At 34.1% G+C, this 24,149-nt stretch overlaps 2 protein-coding genes and 1 pseudogene across 2 annotated transcripts; all 3 read right to left on the minus strand.

The window, feature by feature from the left end:
* Positions 1-1,680: 1,680 nt before the first annotated feature.
* On the minus strand, positions 1,681-16,081 carry LOC120120979 (zinc finger protein CONSTANS-LIKE 9-like). The gene is made up of 7 exons (XM_039140469.1): positions 16,077-16,081; positions 15,562-15,568; positions 4,374-4,988; positions 3,347-3,571; positions 2,762-3,057; positions 2,278-2,409; positions 1,681-2,164 (listed from the first exon to the last, which is right to left on the minus strand). Exons 3-6 carry the CDS (start codon positions 4,956-4,958, stop codon positions 2,280-2,282), a joined length of 1,236 nt encoding a protein of 411 aa, XP_038996400.1. The 5' UTR covers positions 4,959-4,988; positions 15,562-15,568; positions 16,077-16,081; the 3' UTR covers positions 1,681-2,164; positions 2,278-2,279.
* Positions 15,592-18,222, minus strand: LOC120120978. Its single transcript, XM_039140468.1, has 4 exons — positions 18,154-18,222; positions 16,585-17,588; positions 16,367-16,439; positions 15,592-15,762 (listed from the first exon to the last, which is right to left on the minus strand). Exons 1-4 carry the CDS (start codon positions 18,211-18,213, stop codon positions 15,607-15,609), a joined length of 1,293 nt encoding a protein of 430 aa, XP_038996399.1. The 5' UTR covers positions 18,214-18,222; the 3' UTR covers positions 15,592-15,606.
* A 3,679-nt stretch (positions 18,223-21,901) lies between these two features.
* LOC120121107 lies at positions 21,902-23,858 on the minus strand (annotated as a pseudogene).
* Between the last annotated feature and the right edge of the window lie 291 nt (positions 23,859-24,149).

Here is a 24,149-nt window from a genome sequence, read left to right on the forward strand (position 1 = left end):
CAAATCATTCGCCTATTCAAGGGACGCCCTGCAGTGCTTACATCAAGTGTTGAAAAAATCATTTTGCCCAAACTTGAGTTCTTAATCTCTAAAGGTGTTTCAAACCCCGACCTTGCTCATATCTTGTCTCGTACCCAACATTTTTCATAACTACCGTATGATATGTTCTTATCCAACATCAATACTTTGCTGGATAATGGAGTTGTTGAATGTAATATTGCTTCAACATTGTTCACAACCTACAACGTTTTTTTAGAAGTCCACATAAGTTAAGGATTTGGTAGAGAAACAAAGGAAATGAGATTTAATGCTTCTAAGACATTGTTTATGGAAGCACTCTATGCGATGAGTTCGATGAGTAAACCGACATGGAAGAGGAAGTTTGATTTCTTTAAGAAGTTTGGTTGGTCTGAGGAGGAAGCTTTTCGGAGGTATCCCTCGTTCATTTGATTGAGGATAGATATATGGTGATGATCGATTTCCTTGTGAACAAATTGGGCTTTTCATCTAGAGTTTTGATTTTCTGGTTTGTACTAGTCTTTTATGATTGAAGAAGAAGGGGTTGGGTTGAAGAAGAAGGATAGATTAAAATGGTCTAATTCAGTTAAATGATTCAAAAAAATTATATTAACGTATCATCAGTATTCCGTTATCGTAGTGGCTGTTACTGTCGATTGATCGTAACAAACGTAACAATAATGATTGATTTGTGACTTCAAAACATCAGTGGTGAAAACGAATCTTACTAAAACATTAATGATCATTTATGTAATTACCCTTTTTAATTAGGTCTAGATTCTAAATTTTAACATTGTGGATGACTTTCTATAATATTTAATTTTGATTAATTGATTAATAAATTACAAATTAGGTACGAGTTAAGTTATCTTAATGATTGAAGGATAATTATTTTCCTTAGAGCTTTCGGGTTGAAGTATCAATATTGTAATATATTTAAGTTTTCATTGTTAAATGATTGATTAAATCTTTAGAATAGATACTATCACTTGTAATCACTCTATATTAATAAAATAAATAAATTACATATCAGTAGTTATGAAAAATATATAAGAGTGGATACTTAATTTATATTTTCCTTATTTTGATACTACTTTTGAAAACATTACATTTTGATCATTTATATTATCAGTTTATAGTATTTTAGTTACTAAGTCATAAATGTTGTTTCCGATGAACGGAGTTGGACCAAACACCCATGGCTCATAATGTTGGCTCCGACCCTGAATCAAAGGTAAACACTTGTCTCTGCAACTATGGAGTATATTTGTAGTAATAATTTTTTATAGCTGCTATTAAACATGCTCGATCGCATTTAAAGCGTATGGAAAAAGATCTTTCGCACTTACCAAGTAGGGCTGGCTAGGCAACTTTCCACCAGCTCCCATCTATAATAATCTAAACGAATTGGCAAGTTGGGTTTTTTTTTTTTTGAAGCTACATTTATGGTCAACGTCCCAGATTTGTCCTGAGAAATGCCCAATTTGACAAGCTTTGATGGAGCCCCCAATCAACCTTCATCACATCTTACTGACAAGTGGCATCAATTCTCTCACACTGCCTTTGTCATTTCTAATGCACTTCCATTTCATGAAACCATTTCACTTGTAAATAATAATAATTTGATTCTAAAATCTTGTCACGAGGTACACACAGTTTCATCACAAGTGCATATAAGATTAATCCTGTGCTGTTCACGTCCACCACAAGTGAAACAATATTACAACTCCATGTCTCTTTCTTTGATCTAACTACGGTTCACTGGCAGCCAGTAAAACTCTCTCAACTCCACATACATATGTCGAAATACGAAAAAAGAAACAAAATTACAGCTGCATGATTTTGACTGGAAGGGTGGTTTCTTAGTACATGTCATGACTGCAGCAGCGTTTACAGAAGCACATAAACAGCTGAAGGTATAGTATAACAAGAACTTGAGCAGGTGAACTTGCTCAAACATAATACGGCAGGTGTGGGATGCAGCTTCGAGGCAAACATGTCCCCAGCATATTCTTTCCAAATGACGCCGGGATCCATCAATCTTTTGTCGTAACTAGGAACCAGGCCTTGGTAGTTTATTCATGTCATTTTCGAATCCAACTTTGGATTAAAAAGAACTGGTGCCTTATGTACACAATCATACAGCCTGTCAATAGTTAAAAATGAAGGTATGAGCGTCAGTTTCACCATTTTGGGGTAAGAATAACCACTCCTTTCCAACATGTTCTTTTTTAAGTAAGCACGGTTAAAAGATAGTACTCTCAAAAGCTTCTGGTTGGGCTCAATGGATCATAATCATAGGCATCACCAGCTTTGACAAACCGTCCCTTCACACGCTTTCTCACATCGGCCCTTGCTTTGCGAGATGCGTATCTCACTCGTTTCTCAAACCTATCAGGCAATAAGGACAATGTTAAACATACAATTTCCTTGGAAAGATGGGATTATGTATAAGTATGTTTTCTATGTTCACTTTCCAAATGGAGTGTTGATAAACAAAAGCAGGCAAATTTGTCATATCCTTACTGAAGTCCTCCAGTTGCAGGAAGAGTAATCATATTACCATTTCCATAGAACTAGATGTTCAGAACCAGAAAAGAGCTTACAAGGAAGAAGATTAAAATTCCAGAACTTCGTTAAGCAAGAAGCACCAAACTCACAAATTCACTAGTCAAGTGAAGTAACCCTTTTATGATGTTCATTGCCAATCTAGTAACCATAGAGGCTATTTGCATATACTTACATTCGCGTCTTCTTCTTTTCCTTGTAACGCAAGACAGCATCACTTCTATTTGCTGATAAAGAGTTCTCAGTACCTGGGGGACACCAAGGAGGCTCCCCCATAGGAAGCATAGTGGAAGCCTCACAATCTTGGTAATCTCTTGCGGTACTCTCTCCGGTTTGGCCAGAAAATGTTGGATGGGCATGCCTAGCGGTAAAATACAGAATTGAATCGGTTTTGTTGCTCATCACGGAATCAGCAGATGCCGCATTGCTGCATGCCGGCTGGATTGCATTGACCACTCCAACAGCTGAGCCCTAGAGAAGAATATTTAGGGCCAACCATAAGAATCGCCACTCAGCATACAAAAATGAAGAGCAAGCACATGGAGAGACAGGGCAGTAAAATTTTGTTTTGGTACATCAGTCATGAATATATATCGAGGTTATTTACACTATTGGCAACCAACTAAAACTGATAATGCATAAATAGGAATACCATGTAAAAACATCAGAAAACGAATAGCATTTAGAAAAACAACAATATTATCATCAGAAAAAACATAATACAGATTCTGCGAAGCAAGATCAAAAGAGATGAAAGAACCTCGGCAACCGCTGCTGCCTGACAGTCTGAATCAGTAGCAGGCATGTCCTTTGTCCCAAATAAGCTAGCAATTCCACCATTCTCGAGAAGTTGTTCTGAATGATTGAGAGTCATCCCAAAGAGTTCTTCGTACTTTTCAAGATTCAGATCAACTTCATCCATGTTGAAGTCATCATAGAGATCGTCCTCACAAAGTCCAGGATACTTTGTTGGAGGGCAACATGACTGCATATTATTAAAGTAAAATTAGCAAAGGTTCCCCAAAGGAACATTATCTCTGCTAAATGCTAATAATTAAAGGAATCCTGCAGGATTTTCAATAAGTGAACTTTAACCACTAAATTCTGAAGCTCGTTAGACATACTAATAAAGGAAAGGCTATTATAATCGCTCCTCTTATGATCAACGTGAGATCTTGATATCTATCATCAATAATCTCATCCAATTTTCCCCTTTTCCCTCTCAAATGAAAAAAAAAATATAGCCCACAAAGCAAATCAGGTCTGCAAATGGGAGACATTGGGTTTAAAATTTATGAACCCACGGCAAAATAACATTAAGTACCTCTAAATCATACAATAAAGGTCAGGCCTATCATTTTCTTTATAAGAACATTCAAGGCCTAACTGAGTACTTCTCTATTCAATATAAACCTAAAAGTTAGGTTGTTTTACGGCCAAGAAATGGAAATATCTAAAGAGACCAATAATATAAGATCACGGTATACCGGAGGTTTACTGAAAGATCGACATCCTTTACTTTTATGCAAAAACACAGTTAAGTTCAAGAAGACGATATTTTGGAAGCGCTTTCGATTTCCAACATAAAATGTAATCAAGAAAAACAAGGGACAGATATTTCCATAGTTCCTTTCTGTATAAGGAAATAATCTGAAAAGCAAGTTGTTACTAGAACTTCAAGCTGGTTTTCTGGCCAGAAAGAGCAGTTATCACTAAACTAGCTGTTAATATGGTTTGAAAGTACGTCCAGAACAGTTTATCTAAAAATTTTAATAATCTTCATTTACCTTGGACAATGATGCATCTTTTGATCCAGATGGCTGATCCAGAAGTCGTGCGAATTTGAGTTCAGGGGTTGAAGAAGACCCACCCGATCCACTTCCCTTATCCCTACCACAGGTTTCATTAACTACAGCCATACCAGTATTATCCTGACTAATGTTGTTCTCTGTAGGGTCCCAGGAAGTACTCTCCACGTTCTCATTGATGCTCATTAGACCTAGTTCTTGTTCACATGATGATTGACCTGCTGAAGGAGATTGCTGAAAGAATGGCCAAATGGAAGAAAGTTCCGCAGATGACGGGCAACCAGAGTAACAATTGACCGATTGTCTCCTATGCGTTGAGCTTGAGGTAGAAGTACCATGCCCTATCCAATCGCAGTTCTGACAAAGTGAAACCCTTTCCTCTGCACATCTAACAAAAGCCGGTTGCGAATTGCATCTTTCACATAACAATATTCTTGAATGGCGTTTGGACAGCGCGTTAGCGGAATGAACATTTCTATCACACGACAAGCATAAACAGGCAGCATCGGACCGGCAATATACCACCGGCCTTTGATCTCCGCAGAAATCACAAGCATAACCCATGTTTCCAATCACAGTACTACTGCCAGAAACCTAAAAGTGTCCTCCACAAGTTACAATGTTATAAGCAACAATATATCATCCAAGACGAGTAGCTTACAGAAGATCCCCCTCTCCAGTGTTTCTTCTTGCACTTCAATAGCTGCCATATGGGGGAGAGGGAGATTAATGTCGCAAGAGAATTAAATTCATCTTTTTAATGTAAAAGCTAGCTAAGAATTAAAGAAGCTTGGAACAACTGACAACACGGGGTAGCTGAGTTTACTTCAAACTTTATCATACAATAATGATAGGGCACAAAATCAAATTCAATAATGATGGAAGAGATCACATGATCAGTACAGTAAAAGGGTAAAGTCTATATTTCTCAAATATAATCACAGGCACAAAGGGGACAGTTTTTAGCACAAAGAAACAAACATAAAACAAGAAAGTAATGTGAGCAAAAGGATAAGTAAATATGCAAAAGATAGCTCATCAAGCTTTAGGGTGACAAATAAAACAGTCAAAACAAAATAAAGGAAAAAATTAACAAAAAAAAAGCTTTCTTTTTCTTTTACTACAAAAAAAAACAGGGAATTAAGCGTTCCAAGAATAGAATTCTAAGCAAGATCAATTCCATTTCAAAAACATGTTAATAAAGGAATCAAAATATCCATACACACAAAAAGTACAAAGATTTACCATAAATCGAAGAAAAAATTGCAACTTCAATCCAAAGAATTCAACCCCATAATCAAACAAAATCATGTAAACAAAACAAGGAAAACAGAGGATAAACAAACAAACCCAGAGACCCAGAAATACTAAGAAAGGGCAAATCCAAAACCCAAAACAAGATCAAAATTAAGTCAAAGAAAGAAAGAAAAATCAAATTAATAACTAAAATAATAGGAGAATTAGAATTCTGCCCCAATAGAAAACAAGAAAAACAAACAAGAGGACAAAGATCGGTAACAACCTCAAATATTGAAATGGAAAATAGATTGAATATCTCTTTTGAGCTCTCCAGAAATTTTCTTTTGCGTTTTGTCTATGGAAGTGAGGAGATAGAAATCGGTGGGTGTATATGGAGAATGCGATGACATAAGCCGATAAAAAGTGCAAAGAGAGAGAGAAATCAAATCATAAAATATTTCGAAAAGTGCAATGCTTTTGATACGACTTGGCCTTACACGATAGGCTGATTTAATATTTGAATAATATAGTGTAATTACCATTAAATGAGTAATATTAAATAAACTTAAATAAGGCCTACCAACATTTATTACCAAAACTCATAAACCTAAACTATACTTAATTTGAATTAATGAATACACATAAAACTATGGGTAATTGTGTAGTAAATAACAACAAAGGAGAAGGGCAAAATGGGGAGAGCGGAAAAAACTAGGTCTTTTTCCTTGTGTGTGACAAGGATGTTTGTAATTTTATCTGATATTTTCTATATTCTTAGATATGTTTGTTCTAAATATCTAAACTTTAAACAACAAAAATATCTCCCTTTGTTTCCTATTTCACAATAAATGTTTTTTTTTTCTTCAAGGAAGGTGGCAACTACTCCGTTTAGTCAAACAAGGCCAAGAGGTGAAGGCATGGACACAACTAGGATTTCAATTTGAGAGGGTAAATTATAACTTTTTTTAAAAAAAAATTAGGGGGACAATTTCATAATTATCCCATAAATTTTTAAATTTTATATATAAGTTAAAGGTTATAAAATAAACTTTTTGGCTGGGTGGGGAGCCCACAACCCCTCCCAGACCCTTAGTGGCTCTGTCCCTGGGTGAAGGTAAATATATGTTTCAAATAGTTTATAGTAATCAAAATATATTCTCAAACACTAATTATAAAAGAATATACTTTTAAAAAAATTAAGGGGAATACAATATGATGTATGTTTAAAAGTTCTCAACGAATGCTCGTACCTTTGATATTTGAGGTGTTTAAATTTGATTTAAATCTAAAATTTAGAGTCTTTAAATTAGATATGTGATAATATTTGAAAGGCAAAAGAATAATTTTTACCCATGTAGTATACTCAATTTATCATTTTCGTCCCCTGTCGTATTTTTGCATCAATTTAGCATTCGAAATTATTTAAGTGTATCATTCTATACACTACCTTTAACATAAACCCTAAACCCTACCTTAGAGTTTATAATTTAAGATTTTAAGTTAGGGTAAGATATATAATGATGCAATTAAACAACTTTGAGGGTAAAATTGATGTGAAAATATGATAGGGGCAAAAATGATAAATTGGATCTACTACATAGACAAATGTGACTCCTATTTGAAATCTACATATGAAATGTTCCTCCACTATCATTGCCTGTGCATGAAATAATAACTCTTGATAAAAATTAATTTTTATGTATATGTTTTTTAATATATATTCGAAAAATATTCACTTATATTTATATATATATATATATATATATTACAGATAATATACTATTTTTATACGGCATCACTTTATGCGTGCATCTCTTCCTTTGTGCCTGAGTGGGTAACGAATTTGTAAAGAAGAGGATATAAGATTTGCATCCACCTAACATTTAGATATGGTTTTGAATTCCAACTTTAGGATCCAAATGAAAAAACAAAATCCTCTTCACTTTGAACCATAATTTGAAAATCTATCTCATAAAGTTATTTATTTTACATTATTTATAGATCATACTAGTGATAAATATAACTTATCTTTAGGATCTTTAGGATAGATAAATATCTATTTTAAATTGAAAAAATTTAAAGTATAGTGAGTGAAATAAGAAAGAAAGTAAAGTTCAGTAATTAAACTTAAAATTTATCCATTAAAAAAAATTCACGGCTCGCGGAGCAGCATACCGGAAAAAAATGATATGATAAAGGGTGACACTGATGCTCGTCGATTACTAACTGACCGATAATAGGGTTAACAATGTATGAAAGCAAGAACTCGACACATCATACAGAACAGATCTTCCAAAAGATTGTATAAACGCATTAGATCAAGAGGTTCCACAATTAATTGATCTACCACTTGCGTATCAATTAATTTATCAACTAGCTCAGAATGGGTCATTTTCTCGGGGAGCGCCAAGTTTTGTTTTTCCAAAATTTTGGCGGTATCCTAATCAAAAAGCAGACGGTCCATACAGAAGTTTAGTTTTGAGGAGCAGCAATTCTTCCCGCATCTATTAATTCCTTCAAACAAGCCATTTTTTCGCCTTTTTCCGTAAGCCTAGAAACAAGTAAAGCTTTTGGTCTGCTGAGAGAATCTTCCCTCTTCTCTTTTCTAATATTCTTTTTGTGCGGTAAGCTCTAAAGGTAAGTTAAAGTCGGAAACATAGGGGGGTTTCTGAAGCTTAGAAAACAGTTTCACTTTCGTTAGATTGTGCGGCAACGTGAGCCAACGTCAGCAGAAAGGAGTCGGAGTCCAGTTCCGTCAGAAGAGGACTCGGTCTCCTCACCGAGGTCTCAGTCAGAATTGTCAGAAGCTTCAACTAGCTCATTCCCTTCACAACGTGGGCTAGTTTTATTACCCGCAATGACTACGACCGATTCATCTCCAGTCCTTTCCGTCGTATAGACAGTGAATGGCGGAAATTAGGGCAACCTTGACCTGTCAAAATGAGATTATAGCACAAAAACAAATAGGCGTCGAGATTGCAGCCCCCAAAACCCAATTAAATGCATCCTATCTACCCCCTACATCTAAAGAAATTTTGGCATAAAAAAGAGCTGAGTTGGCTGATTTGGAAGCACTGATAGCAGCCTCAACTCCTTCAACTTTTGCACCTCCCGCTTTTCAGCCTTATGTTCACCTCCACCTTCTCAGTCAGGTCCATCTACTTCCGCACAGTTTGTCACTAAGGAAAAATTGGATGAAAATGGTGACCCCATTAGTGAGGGAATGGTTGGGTGACAAACCCAATGAATTAAGTTCAATAAAAAATTAAAAATATTTAAAGTATGTGAGTGAAATAGGAGAAAAATTAAAGTTAAGTTGTCAAACTTTGAGTTTACCCAAAAATATATTTTGCTTACCGATTTTATACTATTAATATATAATTTTATTTTTGATAATATTTTGAAGTCCATTAATAATTTAGGTAGTAATAATTTTTAGGGTAAAGAATAAATTTGATGACTGAACCTTCATGTGATTCCTATTCTATTCACTGTACTTTCAAAATTTTCAATTTGCTCACTCAACTTTATACATTTAACTTTTTTGGTCCGGAAACTTATACCAAAACGAAATAGTTTTGGATTTCTAAAATATTTAAATTTTAATCTAAACGATGTCGTTGTGGTCTAAATAAAAAATTATATTTCTTTTTTCCTCTATTTTTCCCATTTTCTCTTTCATTCTTTTTCTTCATACTCTCATTTCCATTTTCTCTACTGTATAAGCTGAGGAGTCACCTTCAATTTTTCTGATCCCCTCTTTCTTTTTCTTAATTTTTTATCCCATTTTCTTATCCTTCCAGTCATCTTTCGAATCCTTTGATTTTACAACATTCTCCCATCCATTTAACTTAAAAATCCCTTAAACCTCTCCCTTAAAATAACTTTAATTTCCTGCTAACAATTTTGGGAGGCAAAGGCTTTGGGTTCTCTGTTAACATCGAAAAGAAGAAAATGGGAAGGCCTTTAGTTTTCTCCACCAACATTCCTCTCAGATTTTTCACAAGCATCCAAATCAATTTCACCTCGGATACTCCCAAATCAGTACCAAGTTCACAAATTTATTGCACTATGATTCTAAATTGTCTATAAGATGCTCACGAGTCCCGGGTGGTTAACTGCAAAATCAATTTGCGATAGCAACGCCGATGAGAGGGTTCAATTTGCGATTGCAAAACCAATTTTCAAATTTCATGTTTATCTACTGGGATGTGGGGTTAGGGTTTTGTATGAGTTTTTTTTTTTGTCTGATTAATTTTTGTTTTATTGAATAGAATTCTTATGTGGCATTTTATGTGGCTTAGTTTTAATATTAAAATAAGTCATGCCAACAGTGATATAATGTTAGAGTGAAAAAAAACCTCAATCTATTAAGTTGAGTGAGCAAATTGAAAATTTTGAAAGTACGGTTTGTAAAATAGAAGTCACATGAAAGTTTAGTCATCAAATTTGTAATTTACCCTAATTTTTAATAAACTTTAATAATAATGGATGCACATTTTTACCAGCAAAGCAAATAGTGACACGATGACTGATCTGTACCATGACTGCCAGATGGTTTCATACTTAACAAACCGCCAACAACCAACCTTAATTAATTCAATGCTTCAAAAGGTCTTTAACTTTAACATGTATGGGCAAAAATGATATTTTAAAAGTCAAATATTTTATGGACTTATCTTTTCTTTAAGTTTCCTCCAAATTGGAATAATACAAAACTTAGGGGTGTTTAGATGGAGGAATGTGGGATTCTTATGGGAATGGAATTCACATTCCTCCGTTTGGTTAGCTCGGGAATCTCATTCCCGGTAATATAAGATTACCAATAGTGGATTTTTTGGGTATATTACTGGGAATGTCATTACCTCCATTTCCTTAAGTATTGTTGGATTCCCGGCGTTTTGGACTAAAATGCCCTTAATTTTTTTTTAAATATCTTTTTTCTGTCATTGAATAATAAAAATTCTACGAATGTTAAATTATAAATTTTATCCTTAAACTATTTTAGATTTAAAATCTATAATTAAAATTTTAGATGAAGTTCAGGGGTTAAAATAAAATTTTACCATTTTATTAAACCTTTTTATATTTTCAATTTTGTAAAAAAAAATTATATAAATTTTATGAATTTAAATTTTTTAAAGAAAATATATAAATATTTTCCAACTTGTTAAAAAAACAATATATAATAAGGACAATTTGGTTAAATATACATTCCAATAATCTTTTATTCTTTTAACCAAACACGGTAATCTTACATTCATGCAAAGCCAACCAAACACAAAATATAACATTCTCAGTAATCTTATTCACTGGTAATCTTACATTCCCACTGGTAATCTTCCATTCCATGAACCAAGCGCACCCTTAGAGGTTTACTCTTTCTTTCCTTTAGACTATAAGTCCGTCTTAATTCGAACCGATTCATATTGTATATTTAGTTTTGGTGAACGAGTCTCTCAATAGAAATTTTTTACATATATAATAACTCAAACTCAAAATTTACTTAAATGAATTATTTATCACTTAAATCAACTCTGATCGGTAAAAGTTTAAAAGTTTTCAATTCTATTCTTCCATAAAAATGATACCCACATAAAGAAAAGAATTTCCTTTCCCCCTTGAATTACTTTCCTTTTCCTCTCGTCTCCTCTATCCAAACATAATGTAAATTAAAAAGTATTTATATTAATATATGTCTTGAATGTCTATAGCCATCATATAATATGTTGATAAAGTATTTACGCCTTAGTTTTAAAGATAAGGAGGTCAAACCTTATAACATCAATAAGAGAAGGGACTACGTAAATGACCATCTAATTATGGGTTTAGTTTCGAAATGATAAATATTTTTAAGTTCGTGTCAATATGATTATGGAACTATTTAAATGATTTTAATATAGTCACAACCTGTCGTGCAAAAATATTTACGTGAAAGTTAACAAAATTTGTATAATTAAAACTTGAGTCCTTGTAAAGTTACGTATTCACAGCATTGACACCCTACTTTGTTTTCTTCCATTTTGGTCACTACTTATATATAATTTGTTTCCTTGAATTTCATTTGATACAATTTTATCCTGAATCTATTTTTAATTTGTCTACCTTAATTCGAGCATTAATTTTAAATTCTTTTGTTCTATCCATGTGTTAAATTTATAGACTAAATCTCCTAGATTTTAGAATTAATCGCTGAGCCAATTCTCACAATTGAGTCCTCAAACTTCAAAATTATTACAATTAAGTCCTCTGGATTTTTTTTTCAAATTAGCCCCCTAAACTTCACACTTATTTCAATTAAACCCTTTAAGCCTTGAATTTTTCCAATTGTGTTAACTAGACTATGAATTTCACTCAAAACGGTAACAAATTGTTTCTCAAACTTCTAACTTTCAGGTGTGACAAAGCATCTAGGCTGTAATGGATAAATTCAATTCCCTTTCACATGTAAAATTGTTGGTCCAAACGTTTATTTTCACGTGTAAAAACTTATAATTAAACGTTTCTTTGTTAATCATTAACAACACGCACACACACATTGCAAAATTCGAACTCAAAGTCTCAAAATATAATAACACTCTCTTCAATCAGAAAATTAATAGAGTCGGTGTTTGTCACAAAGCTTACTAAAGGAGGATTTATTGTCTTAATTTAGGAGATGGTAGATGTTAAGTAAATGAGGACCACATACAAGATAGAACCATGCAAGTGATAAGGGAAGACGAAAATTGACGTGCAAAACGGACACATGATTTTATACTTGGAAAACGAATTTACAAAATTTTAAGGGCTGAAAATATATTATCAATAGTAAATAAAAAATATTTAACATATATGAGAAATTAAAATTTTTAAAGACGACTGTTTTTACCCGTCTGCTACGATTCATCCTCCTGCTAGGCGAAATTCTTCGAAATCATTTATAGATAATCATATGCGATGAATTTAGAAAAACAAGTTAAGATGAGAAAGAGAAATTGGGGAATTAGATGATTAATTTGGTGAATTTTCAATTTCAGTTTTTTCTTTTAAATTTATTTCTTCATCAATTAAATTGTATTATAAGTTTTTTAAATTAAAATAATATTTAAATCACAAACTTTTAGTAATATAATTGACAAATATATTGATAACCAGGGTCGGAGTCACTAAGGGCTTGGGAGGGGCTGTGCCCCCACCCAACCAAAAGTTTGTTTTTTAATATATAATTTATATATATAATTTAAATATTTATGGAATAATTATGAAATTGCCTCCAAATTTTTTAAAAAAATATAATTTACCCCTAAAGTTGAAATCCTAGCTCCGTCTCTATTCACAACAATACAATTTCTAAACAAATAGATTTCCGAAACTAAAAAAATATATTTCTCTGATTAAGGATTTGTATGTATAATAAAATATAATCATACAAAATACACATATTTATGCACTTTGCTTGCTTAAGTACCATAAGTACAATAAAATCATTATAATTTTATATTATATTCAAATTTGTATTCTATATAAATAAAATATTCTAAAATTAATTTACCACATCAAATTATAAAATAGAGTAAATTACAAATTTAATAACTGAATTTTACTCTCTATCCTATTTCACTCATTGTATTTTATATCTTTTCAATTTTCTCATTGAACTTAATAAATTTGGTTTTTTGGTCACTCAACCGTTTTCTCACTAACGGCGTTATAAATGAGTTTTTTTATATAGATGCAAAATGACGTTGTTTTGGTAAAAATTTTATTTTCTAGAACAATGTCATTTTAAATCCGTTAATTATTTAACATCGGGGTAACCAAAAAAGCCCAATGTATTAAGTTCAATGAGGAAATAGAAAATTTTTAAAGTTCAGTGAGTAAAATATGAGACATGATAAAGTTTAGTGATGAAATTTGTAATTTACCCTATAAAATATTACAAAAATAATTTTATATATATATATATATATATATATATATATATATATATATATATGACAATTAAATTTCCGTTACATTTCATCTGACTGTAGTGTCTTAGCTTGGTTTCGGAGGCGACAGATTCCTCTGCTGCGGCGGTTTATTTGGTAGCGGAGAGGGACGATTGGGTACCGGACCCTTTTGCAGACTCCGACGGGCCAAACTTTGATTAACCGGATTTTCTGCCGTACGGTGGAGTTTGAAATAAAATTACAAAAGTCAATCCATCCTCAAATTATGATTCGATTTTATATCATATCATAAACTTTAAGATATTGTAATTAAGTCCTTAATATCAACCTTTTTATTTAGCTTTGGATATAATTCAGAGCATATTAGAAAGATTTTAAACGTATTTGTACTTATCATAGTGGTAATTCAGATATTATATCGATATCGTTCGTGCAATAAGAAGTAAAGACGTTCAAATTTGATTCACATAATCAACATATGTTTCAAACTTAATTAATAGGCTTAAGGGTCACTTTTATCCCCGTAGTAGACTCAATTTATCATTTCCGCCTCTATCGTATTATCACTTTATCATTTTCTCCCCTATCATATTATCGCATCAATTCAGCGCTCAAAGTTGTTTAATTGCATCATTTTATACCCTACCCCTAACTTAAACTTTTAAATTATAAACCATAAGTTGGAGTTTATGGTTTAGAGGTATGGGGTTATGATTTAGGGTGTTAAGTTAAGAGTAGGGTATAGAATGATGCAATTGAACGGCTTCGAGAGCTAAATTAATGCGAAAATACGATAGGGACGAAAGTGATAAATTGGACCTACTATAAGGGCAAAAGTTACCCTTTTGCCTAATTAATATTTTGAGGATTAGATTACAATCAAATGCATAAAAGGGGGTTAAGAGTTGAACCTTGGAAAGCTGAAAACTGAAGGATTGATGCATGGGGAAGTGATAGATAAAGGGACCAAAACGTTAGATAAACTAACAACAAAGAACATATGGCGCTGCTTCTTCCTATCATTTTTTGTGCCTTTTATATCTTATGTTTTCTTGTCTCTCTCTCTCTCTCTCTTTTTCAGTGTCTTTCATAATAATAACTTAAAGATCTATTTATAGAAAACAGCCATCTCTGCTCCATGCGAACTTGAAATAGTCCGTTCTACTTTCAAATTTTCAGTCTTCTGAAATGTCAGAAAATCTTGGCTTACAAGCAAGTTTTTTTCCGTGTAAATGCCTATTTTGAATATAATTAGTTTCTAGTCTTGTTCCTTACACGGATTAGTTATTTGTATAATTAAAGATCTTTATATTTATATGAATAATTGTTCCAATTTATAAGAAATAATTAAATTATGATTGAAATATAAATATAATCGTTCCATATATTAAAGTCAGAAATTCATACTAAAATTTCAATTCCAATATTTTTTTTAGGCTTCGTTGTGTTGTGTAATTGTGGAAAAGTATTTGGTTGTGTCTACTGTCTACGAGCATTTGCAGAATGGTCAAGTCTGGCGCGCGGTTTCCGGGATTCGGGTACGCGACAGGGCAACGTATTGTGCTCTTTCTTTGGAAGCATTTTTCACAACTCAAAAACACACAACATTTATTCCTCTGCTTTCTCCTCTTGCCATTTTCAAATAGTTTTCAAGTAAAATCCTAAACCCAATATTGATTGTTTTTCACTTCATTGATCTTACCTACCCTGCTATAGTGTTCTTTTTTTTTATCATCAATCTTTGATTTATAGAATCCTAATCGCGCCTTCGATTTTCCTACTGTAAATGTGTCACCAAAGGCATACACAAGATGCTTACAGCATACGCGTTGGCAAAAAAGGAGCTCAAGATATATTATCTAGTTTGTAGACTGATTTAAACACATCTAGAACAACAAAATACATTGAACTACCTGCCAACCTACTTTGTAAGACATATTTACAACAAAAGGAAATTGAGCCACCTACCTACTTTCATGACAACCATTAACAACAAAAAAACTATTACCTTACTGTTCAAGTTGTAAGCTGTACCTGTATTACCTTTTAGAGAGCTCTTTAGCCACGACATTCTTCCATTTGCCCTTAAGGTCAGCTGGAAGGCGAGTCGAGTGGAAAACAGAACGACCCTGTTCCAAAATTTTCCTCCAGGGGATGTTTTTGTGTGCTTGAGTTGAAAATTCCCGCACTAAATCCTGCAGTTGGGAAAATTAATTCTTCAGTTCCAGCAAACTAGTCCGTCCGATCACTGTAGTCAAGAAACATGATTTGCAATCTAGCGAAAGCACCAAGAGTTGGACCACTCCAAGAGTCGACGCACCTTTCCTGGGCATGTGCCAGTAAAGGCAAATGGCAGAAGAACGGCGTGCCCCACCTCTTGGAGATGTTTGCACCAAGTCTTATAGATTGTTAAAATAAAGAATAGTGAAGGGGAAGTAGAAACCATTTTGTTAGCATAACTGGCACTTAGAAAACTACAGATGTGCTTATGTGTGCATCGGAAGCTGACAACTTAAAACTCCTAATTTAATGTGATCTTTCTGAGGATCATGAACCGAGAGAGACATCATTTTAATAAGTTAGCAAAGGATGTGTGGACTTTTCGAAATAAATATAACATACACATATACAGAAAGGAAAGCAGGAATGCATGTTAACCAATGAAATTAATGTTTCAAATGCAAAGAAAAATAAAGGAAACATGAACATAGCAAAAGTCAAGTTGAACCTATCCGAAGCTAATACATATTAGCAAATACAGAAGTAGGAAAAGGGAGGAAAACGTCCATGATTTCATACCTTCAGCATATCTTCCTCTTCAGCTGTCCAGTTTAGTTTTCTACGCTTTTCTGTACCCAGTATGGGAATCAAGCTGCAATTTAGATGAAAAAATAAGGTAATTTTAGAGCGTACTGGTTAACCAAAAACCAAGAACCTAAACTATGATGCACCCCATGCCGAAGATGGTTTTTTATGAACGTTGCCTTAGACAAAATGAAAACCGTGAATAAACTTACGGTTGCTTGGTTGATTTTTGGCATTTCACAGAGGTTTTTTCTGTTATAGTTTCTCTCTCTTGGTTCAAATCCAGATTATTTGCACCGGTCCTTGGTTGAAATGATGAATTATCCGGTAAAATAAATGCGAGGGGTTCTACCTTGATTGCTATTTGTTTGTCATGGTTTTGACACCTGTGCAAGGTAGTTCCTACTGCATTTAGGAGTACCAGCTCTCCCTTATCAGCTTCATTATATTCAACATTAGGAATTTCAATATCCTCCTGCATCCGTTCTTCATTCCCAACCTTGTCAAACCCATGGGCTCTAGAGATGTTACGCTCAAGGGATTTTTCTTTGTTTCTGGATTCAACACCCAGTGTTCCATCCTGATTATGATGTATAGTCTCTTCATCATCATAATTTAGCCCATTTCCACAATCAGCATAACTCACATCCCTTGCCATTGTTGATACACTAGCTCCTTTCATGCTCACCATTCCACCTTCCTTCTTCTCTCGACTTCCACCACCCCTTTTCAAACATATAAAGTTGGATAGTTCCTTCTCCGCCAACATAGCTTTAAGTCTAAACTCTTTGAGCCTGGCCCCTTCTTGCCTGTACAAACAATAAGGGCAGTAGAATTTACCCATTTCATCAAACTTGGGTTTCCAAGTCATGCACTCCTCATGGAAAGCAACTGGACATCCATTTTCGTTGCAGATGAAAACCTGACCACTTCTGCTATTGCATTCAAAACAATACTCTCCTTTTAAACAATCAACAGCAATGCAGTCTCTGGCATGGTAACTTCTGGTACATCCATCCACCATCTCCTCCTCATCACCATCCACCATGTCATCGAGGTCTGCATGGACGTCATCATTAACATTTCCATTACCCTTACCATCAACATCAGCAGCGGCATTACTATTATTATGATTATCCTTTATCTGAATGGAACCAGCATCCCCAGATGCTCCATGATTCTTACCATCTACATTGTGTTCTCCATTAGCTTCATCCTATGCCAGAAGTTTATTATAATGGATTAGCATAAAACTGATAAAGGAGTCATATAAGTTTGACATTAAACCGCTTAAAACGTTTTTCAGTTCTTACACTATGACATTACGTATAAAAGGCTTCAATCGCTTAGAAAAATCAAGTATTTTCCACGATTTTTCATCTTTCTCGAGAAACAACCAAAAGTCCTACTAAATTTATGATTCTCTCTATGGTTTCAGTTTGTGGTGGTAGCGGCACCGTCCGCCACCGCTAAAGACCTCAAGAGGGCGTGTGAACAAATTTCACATTAGCAGAGGCGTATCACGGTGCAAATAGTTGTTTAACGGAAAATAGCGGCGATAAAGGGTCTCCTACTCCCGCTAACCCGATTCCTTTTTAAGAATTTATCCTTCTCAACAAAGTGAACATAGAGAGAGACCGGGGGGTTATGAGATGAGAAAGGGTAACAAGAAATCATAAAATCAAATATAACAGAGTAATGTAGAAGCAGAGAGCAGATAACACAAATAGAGCCATGAGTCAGGTATTAAGAAATGTGAAGTTTAGGGTTTCAGAAATTACCTTATTTGATTTCATGGTGAATCGGGAACATGGATGCAAGAGAGGGCTTGGGTCTGGCATTGGAATTTGAAAGAGCGTCAATTGAGAGGGTTCAAAACAGGGGACAGAGACTAAATAGTTACCCGGCATTCTTTTAGTTCTCTAATTATAAAATGTTATAAAATAATTATTTAATTAAAAAGGGTAAATTACATGGATCATCACTGTACTTTTCTCTATTTCCTATTTCACTTATTATACTTTAAAATGTTCAATTTCATTACTGAACTTAATATAATTGACAAATTTGGTCACTCGACCATTTCTCCCACTAACGGCGTTATGACACCGCTGCTGATTTTTTTGATTTACGATCGATTCATCGTCATTGCATCTCATCGTCTTCACCACTGAGTTGATTGCCTAGTTTCGACCAAAACTCAGGTGGTAATATCCCTTCGCCGTCACTCTATCATCGTGCAGGTGGGTGTGAGGCGGCAGTGGGGGGAACAATCGAGTGACCAAATTTGTCAATTATATTAAGTACAGTGATGAAATTGACCAGTTTTAAAGTACAATTAGTGAAATAGGAAATAGAGCAAAGTACATTGATGATCCGTGTAATTTAACCAATTAAAAATAATAATAAATTGATTTTTAATTAATTTAAAAAAAAATACATCTAAGCTCTAAGTACTTTTAAAAGAGAAAAAAAAAGTAAATGTGACCATCGTATTATTTTTCTTCTTAATGTGACCATTCAACTTAGAAAATAAATCAAATGTGGCCCTTTGACCAACATTACAGTGCTGACGTAGTGATCCACAATACTGATGTGACCGTCTATATATCATGTGGACTGATGTCAACATCGTGGACTGCTACGTCAGTACCATAACGGTTAACGAAAAAAAGTGTTGATTAAAGGGTAACATTAGACTTATTGTAACACCCCAACCCGTACCTGACCCGAATACGAGTCCGATGTGTCACATTGACTTTTCAAACTTTGACTCTTTTGAAAAACAGATAAATTTAAAACTTTGTTTAAAGCAAAATACGTTAATTTACATAAAAATGACCACAAAATACAAACTCCATCAGAGTACTCGTAATTAACGACTTATTACATGCCAACACTCTATACACACCAAAATACATACTTTGTTGATTACTTCTGATCTGATCTTCTAGTAATAATACTATCCTTGCTACTTCTATTCTTGCTCTTCACGTTTCTTGGTACCTACGTGTAAATCACTTACACGCTAAGTCATAGACTTAGTGAGGCAATAAATAAACATGTAACAGTAGATTTCATGAATATGCATTCTTACCATTTAATCATAACATTTCAATATGCATGTATATATTTCAATACGACATATATATCTTACCTTCTTGTATCACTTTCACTTTAATTTATCTTGCAATTGTATTGCCCATGTATATTATTGAGAATAGAAGTATGCGAGTACACTGAGGGTGTGCACACATATGCTGTCACCATAGCTCTTATAAATGTCCCGAAGGACCTATAATCCCGAGGGATGTCATATGTGTCCCGAAGGATGTAATCTGTGTCCCGTAGGATCTATCATATGTCTTATAGGACATATGTAACCCTCGACTCTTGGCATGCCAACTATACCTATAACTCTCGTATCATATACTATGGGCATTTATTATGAATATATTTCTCATCACTTGTTCTTTCTCTTCTATCACATACCACATGTATGTGTAACCATGTATTTCATATCATATCACATGTATCACGTATTACACATTCATATGTCATTTCATATCATATCACATGTATCACGTATTGCATATTCATATATCATTTCATATACTCACATAGCTTATCTCATTTCACATTGGTCATGTCTCATAACATATATCACATATGCATATTATGTAACATATATAATAATCTATACTCATTTCATGTATTCATGCACATATAAGAATCACCAATCAAATAACATTTTAGGAGTCACTTCTTACCATAGTAACTCCATCACTGACTCATCACAATCCAATGTTCGTTCAATAATATAAGTACAATTAAAATTGCACTCACCTTAGCCTTTTTTGATTTGAATCAATTTTAATCCTTTGATTATTCCAGAACTTGTTTAGGCTCAATATCTACATAAATATAACATTTCAAAACAACTATCAGAAGCCTAAACCTTAACCTTGATGTTAACAACTTAAACCGGTTTAATGAATCAAATTCCATTTTTTCATTTAGTGGGAATCGATACCCCCCAGGGGGAAATCTGTTCCCCCTGCACATACTGGAATTTTCGTCCAAGAGGGGGAATCGATTCCCTTCATAGGGTATCGGTTCCCTCTACCCAAAAATTGTATTTTAACCCCGAAAATCATCAATTCTGCACTTAATTTTTCTATTTTAAACCCCCTATCATGTCATTAAACTCAACTACCATTACTTAAACCAACTTATATCCATGAAAATCATCTATAACTTCAAAATCTTATCCTTCATATGTAATTCAAGAATCATACTCAAATTTTAATATGTTCTAAATACAATTCTAACACTTCATATTCCTTAATTAGCATGATGACAAGTCAAATTTAACTTCAAATTCAACTTATCAACTCTTTTCCATGATTTCATATAAAAACTCGTTTTCTTAAATCTCTTATAACTTCTCCATCTTTTGATTATAAGACAACTTAAGCTTTCCTTAAGCTTAGTTATCATCTAATGATCCAAACCTAACCTTTAATTTAACAAATAATCAACAAATCAGAAAACCCTTACCTTATGCTCTGCACGTTGGAGAAGAAGAAGGTAAGAAGAATAAGAGTTTTCTAAATACTCTCCCCCAACGTTTATCTCTTCATAAAGAGATAAAAAATATCTTTCATGATAAATGACCATTTTGCCCCTTAATTCCTTTGATAATTACTAATAACTTTCAGGAAATATTTCTGAACAAATCATTAAACTATTCGAATATCCTACTTCAATCACCAAACTCTGAAGTTTTATACGTTAATCAATAACCCGTATTTTGGGATGTTACACTTATTTCTAAGTTGGAGGGTCATATTAAAAGAAAAAATAATATGAGGATTTCATTAATTATTTTTTTTAAAAATACATGGATCTCTGGTACCATTTTACCTTAAAATTTTAATCATTTTGTGTAATTAAATAATAAAATTTGAACTTTAACTTATACATATTATCATAATTTAATTTTAATTTAAAAATATTGATTTTTAATATTTTAAAATTATATTAATTGATATTTTTTCTAATTTAATTTTATATATTCTTTTTCTTTTTGAAATACATCTTCAAATAAATCATCATACGTTGTGAATAATATAAGTAGTCGGAAGTAAAATTGAGTAATAAGTCTAAATCTAATCTTAATTTTATCTAAAAGAGAGATAATGAGTTATTAACTAAATTTGATTAATTTATTTTAATTTATAATTTTATTAATAAAATTTGATTAATTTTGTTTGATATATTATTATATTTTTTAGTCTATTATATATTAATTTTTTAACCGATTTTGGAGTTATGAATTATGTAAAACTAACTCAAATAAAGTATCATATTTTCTTTGAAAAAATAGTATAAATAAAAAAGTAGAAACATTTAAAAAAATAACGTTAAAGAGCACTGAATTGGAGAAGAAAAAGATAGCAAAGTATGTTATTAAAGAAAATGAAGCATTCTATGTGATGAAAACTTGAGCGAAATCAAAATGAAGAATCAAGCTCGTCGTCCTCTTATACGTGTCGATGCCTTTCCAAAGATCAAACAAATGGATGTTTTTAATCGATCAATCTTGACGGACGAGAAAAGATAGTGAACAAAACAGAATGATGTTATGAAGCCAATGGTGCCTGTAGACAACAGCACTGCAACCGCCATGATCATGGAGTAACCAAGATAAAGAATGGCCGACACTGGACCGCTCAAACTCTGCAAGTCGAATACCAGGTAGTTGATGGAGTATAGGAACACGTACAGTGCAACCGAACCGTAGGCGAAGAAAGCGTTCCACCACCATCGCCAGTCCTCGACACAGAGATGCATGTAGGTAAGGACCACTGTTTCTTCGGCACAAACGATGATCGTAGGAGTAGAACTATGAGCAAGAAGCGGAACACGTAGTAAAACCTGCCGAGCCAGATGCTAAAAAGGATGAAGAAGAGTTCGATGAACAGGGTTCTGAATGGAAGGGTCCCGGCACCGAGAACGAGAAGCCATGATGGATATTTGCGTGCGGGGATCTCGCGAGGAATCCGGTTGGTTCATACGGGGTATTGAATGTCTTCTGCTCGAGTCCCTAAGTATCCTCCTACGAGAGCTAGAGGCACGGAAATGCAGAACCAGAGGGATAGTAGTACAAAATACAGGGAAATGGGAATTGCACTAGTGCTTTTGCTGCCCCATAGAATAAAATTCAATGCTGTAAGGATAACAAACACAATTCCGGGAAAGAAGCATGCAACTGACCAGGTAAGGGATTTCCATCCTTCAACCGTTCCCTTGAGGGTTCTCCAGAGGCGAATGGCGACATACCCAGCAGCGATACCCAAGAAAAGATAGAGAACACTCATCCCGGTGAGTAGCATTCCTCGTGAAGCCGGATACATGAACCCCAAAGCGGCAAAAACTATAGTGACAAGGGCCATTCCAGTAATCTGAACTCCGTCTCTGGTCATCACACATAGAAGCTTCGAATGATTTGGTTCTCTGAAAACATCGCCTACGACAAGCTTCCATCCCGAAAGCTCCTCGTTCATTTGTGCTTGAGCTTCTTTGTCCTGTTCCTCATACCTCGTCAAATCCCTCCTCAGTCCTCAAGAAAATGACAAACGCAATACCAGCTAAGAAAGTGATCACCATCAGAGAATTTAGAATCGAGAACCAGTGCACACACGAACCTTCCATCTTCAATATGCATCCCAACGAGACGGCCATCTGATATCGCTTTTCACAAATTCGACCTCATAAGTAAAAGAGATCCTCTCTTGTTCTCGTATTATCTGTGACTTGTCTAGCTCCAAGGGACAGTTCACGGAGGTGATATTGTTGTACATGTGGAGTTTCATCATGACTTCCGGATCGTATTTAACACTGCATGGAACCACCTCGAAATCAACAATCTCGAAACCAGAAGCTTTCTTCATATCGGCTTCAGAAATCACTCCCATCCCTTCTTCCCCGGTTCTGATTATCTACACACCACTCCCCACATACTCATGAACCAAGACTTAGAATTTCAGATGTTGATAATGTAATCATCATTACTATTCGGTGGTGTATACCCGATCAGGAATCCTGTCCACTGAATGTTAACCCCAATTTGTTTTGCAATCCTCATAACTGGCAAATTGTCTAGAATCATATTCACTTGATACAGATTGCGAGTCCTTTGTTTCAAAAGCTTAACCTCATGCTCGTTCAAGGAGCTGGTAGTGCAGAGGTAGAGAGACTCATTCACATTCATTCGAAACCGATAAGGGGAGTTATCGATCTGATCTCCCATGAGAAGTTCACCGAGATTCTCGGTGCTTTTCTTAATACCGCCCATAGGCTTGCAATAAGGGAAACTGTAATAACTAAAAGGAAGCTCGGTTTCATTGGAGGTCAAGGAATTAACTTTGGCATATATAGCATCCTTAGTCGAATACGTGAGCATGTAACTCCCAGGCAGGTAAAATCCACGACAGAATTACTATAGAAAATCCAACAGATTCCAGGCATCTTCCTTTGTGAGAAAGCCATGATAATGGCAGAACTTGAAGATTACGGCTTGAATCTAAGCTACCTAAAACCGAAGCATTCAATATCAAAGGGAATCCATGCAGAATAACTGATTTCAAATGAATAAGTCCCAGCTAAACATGTAATTAAAATAACGAAAATCCGGATGCCTATATACAAAACAACTACAGTGCATCAACTTTAAAGGCAGCAGATCCATCCAATACCAAAATGCAAGAAAGCA

This window comes from Hibiscus syriacus, unplaced genomic scaffold (genome assembly GCF_006381635.1).
Source record: "Hibiscus syriacus cultivar Baekdansim isolate YM2019G1 unplaced genomic scaffold, ASM638163v2 tig00110356_pilon, whole genome shotgun sequence".
Taxonomy (NCBI): domain Eukaryota; kingdom Viridiplantae; phylum Streptophyta; class Magnoliopsida; order Malvales; family Malvaceae; genus Hibiscus; species Hibiscus syriacus.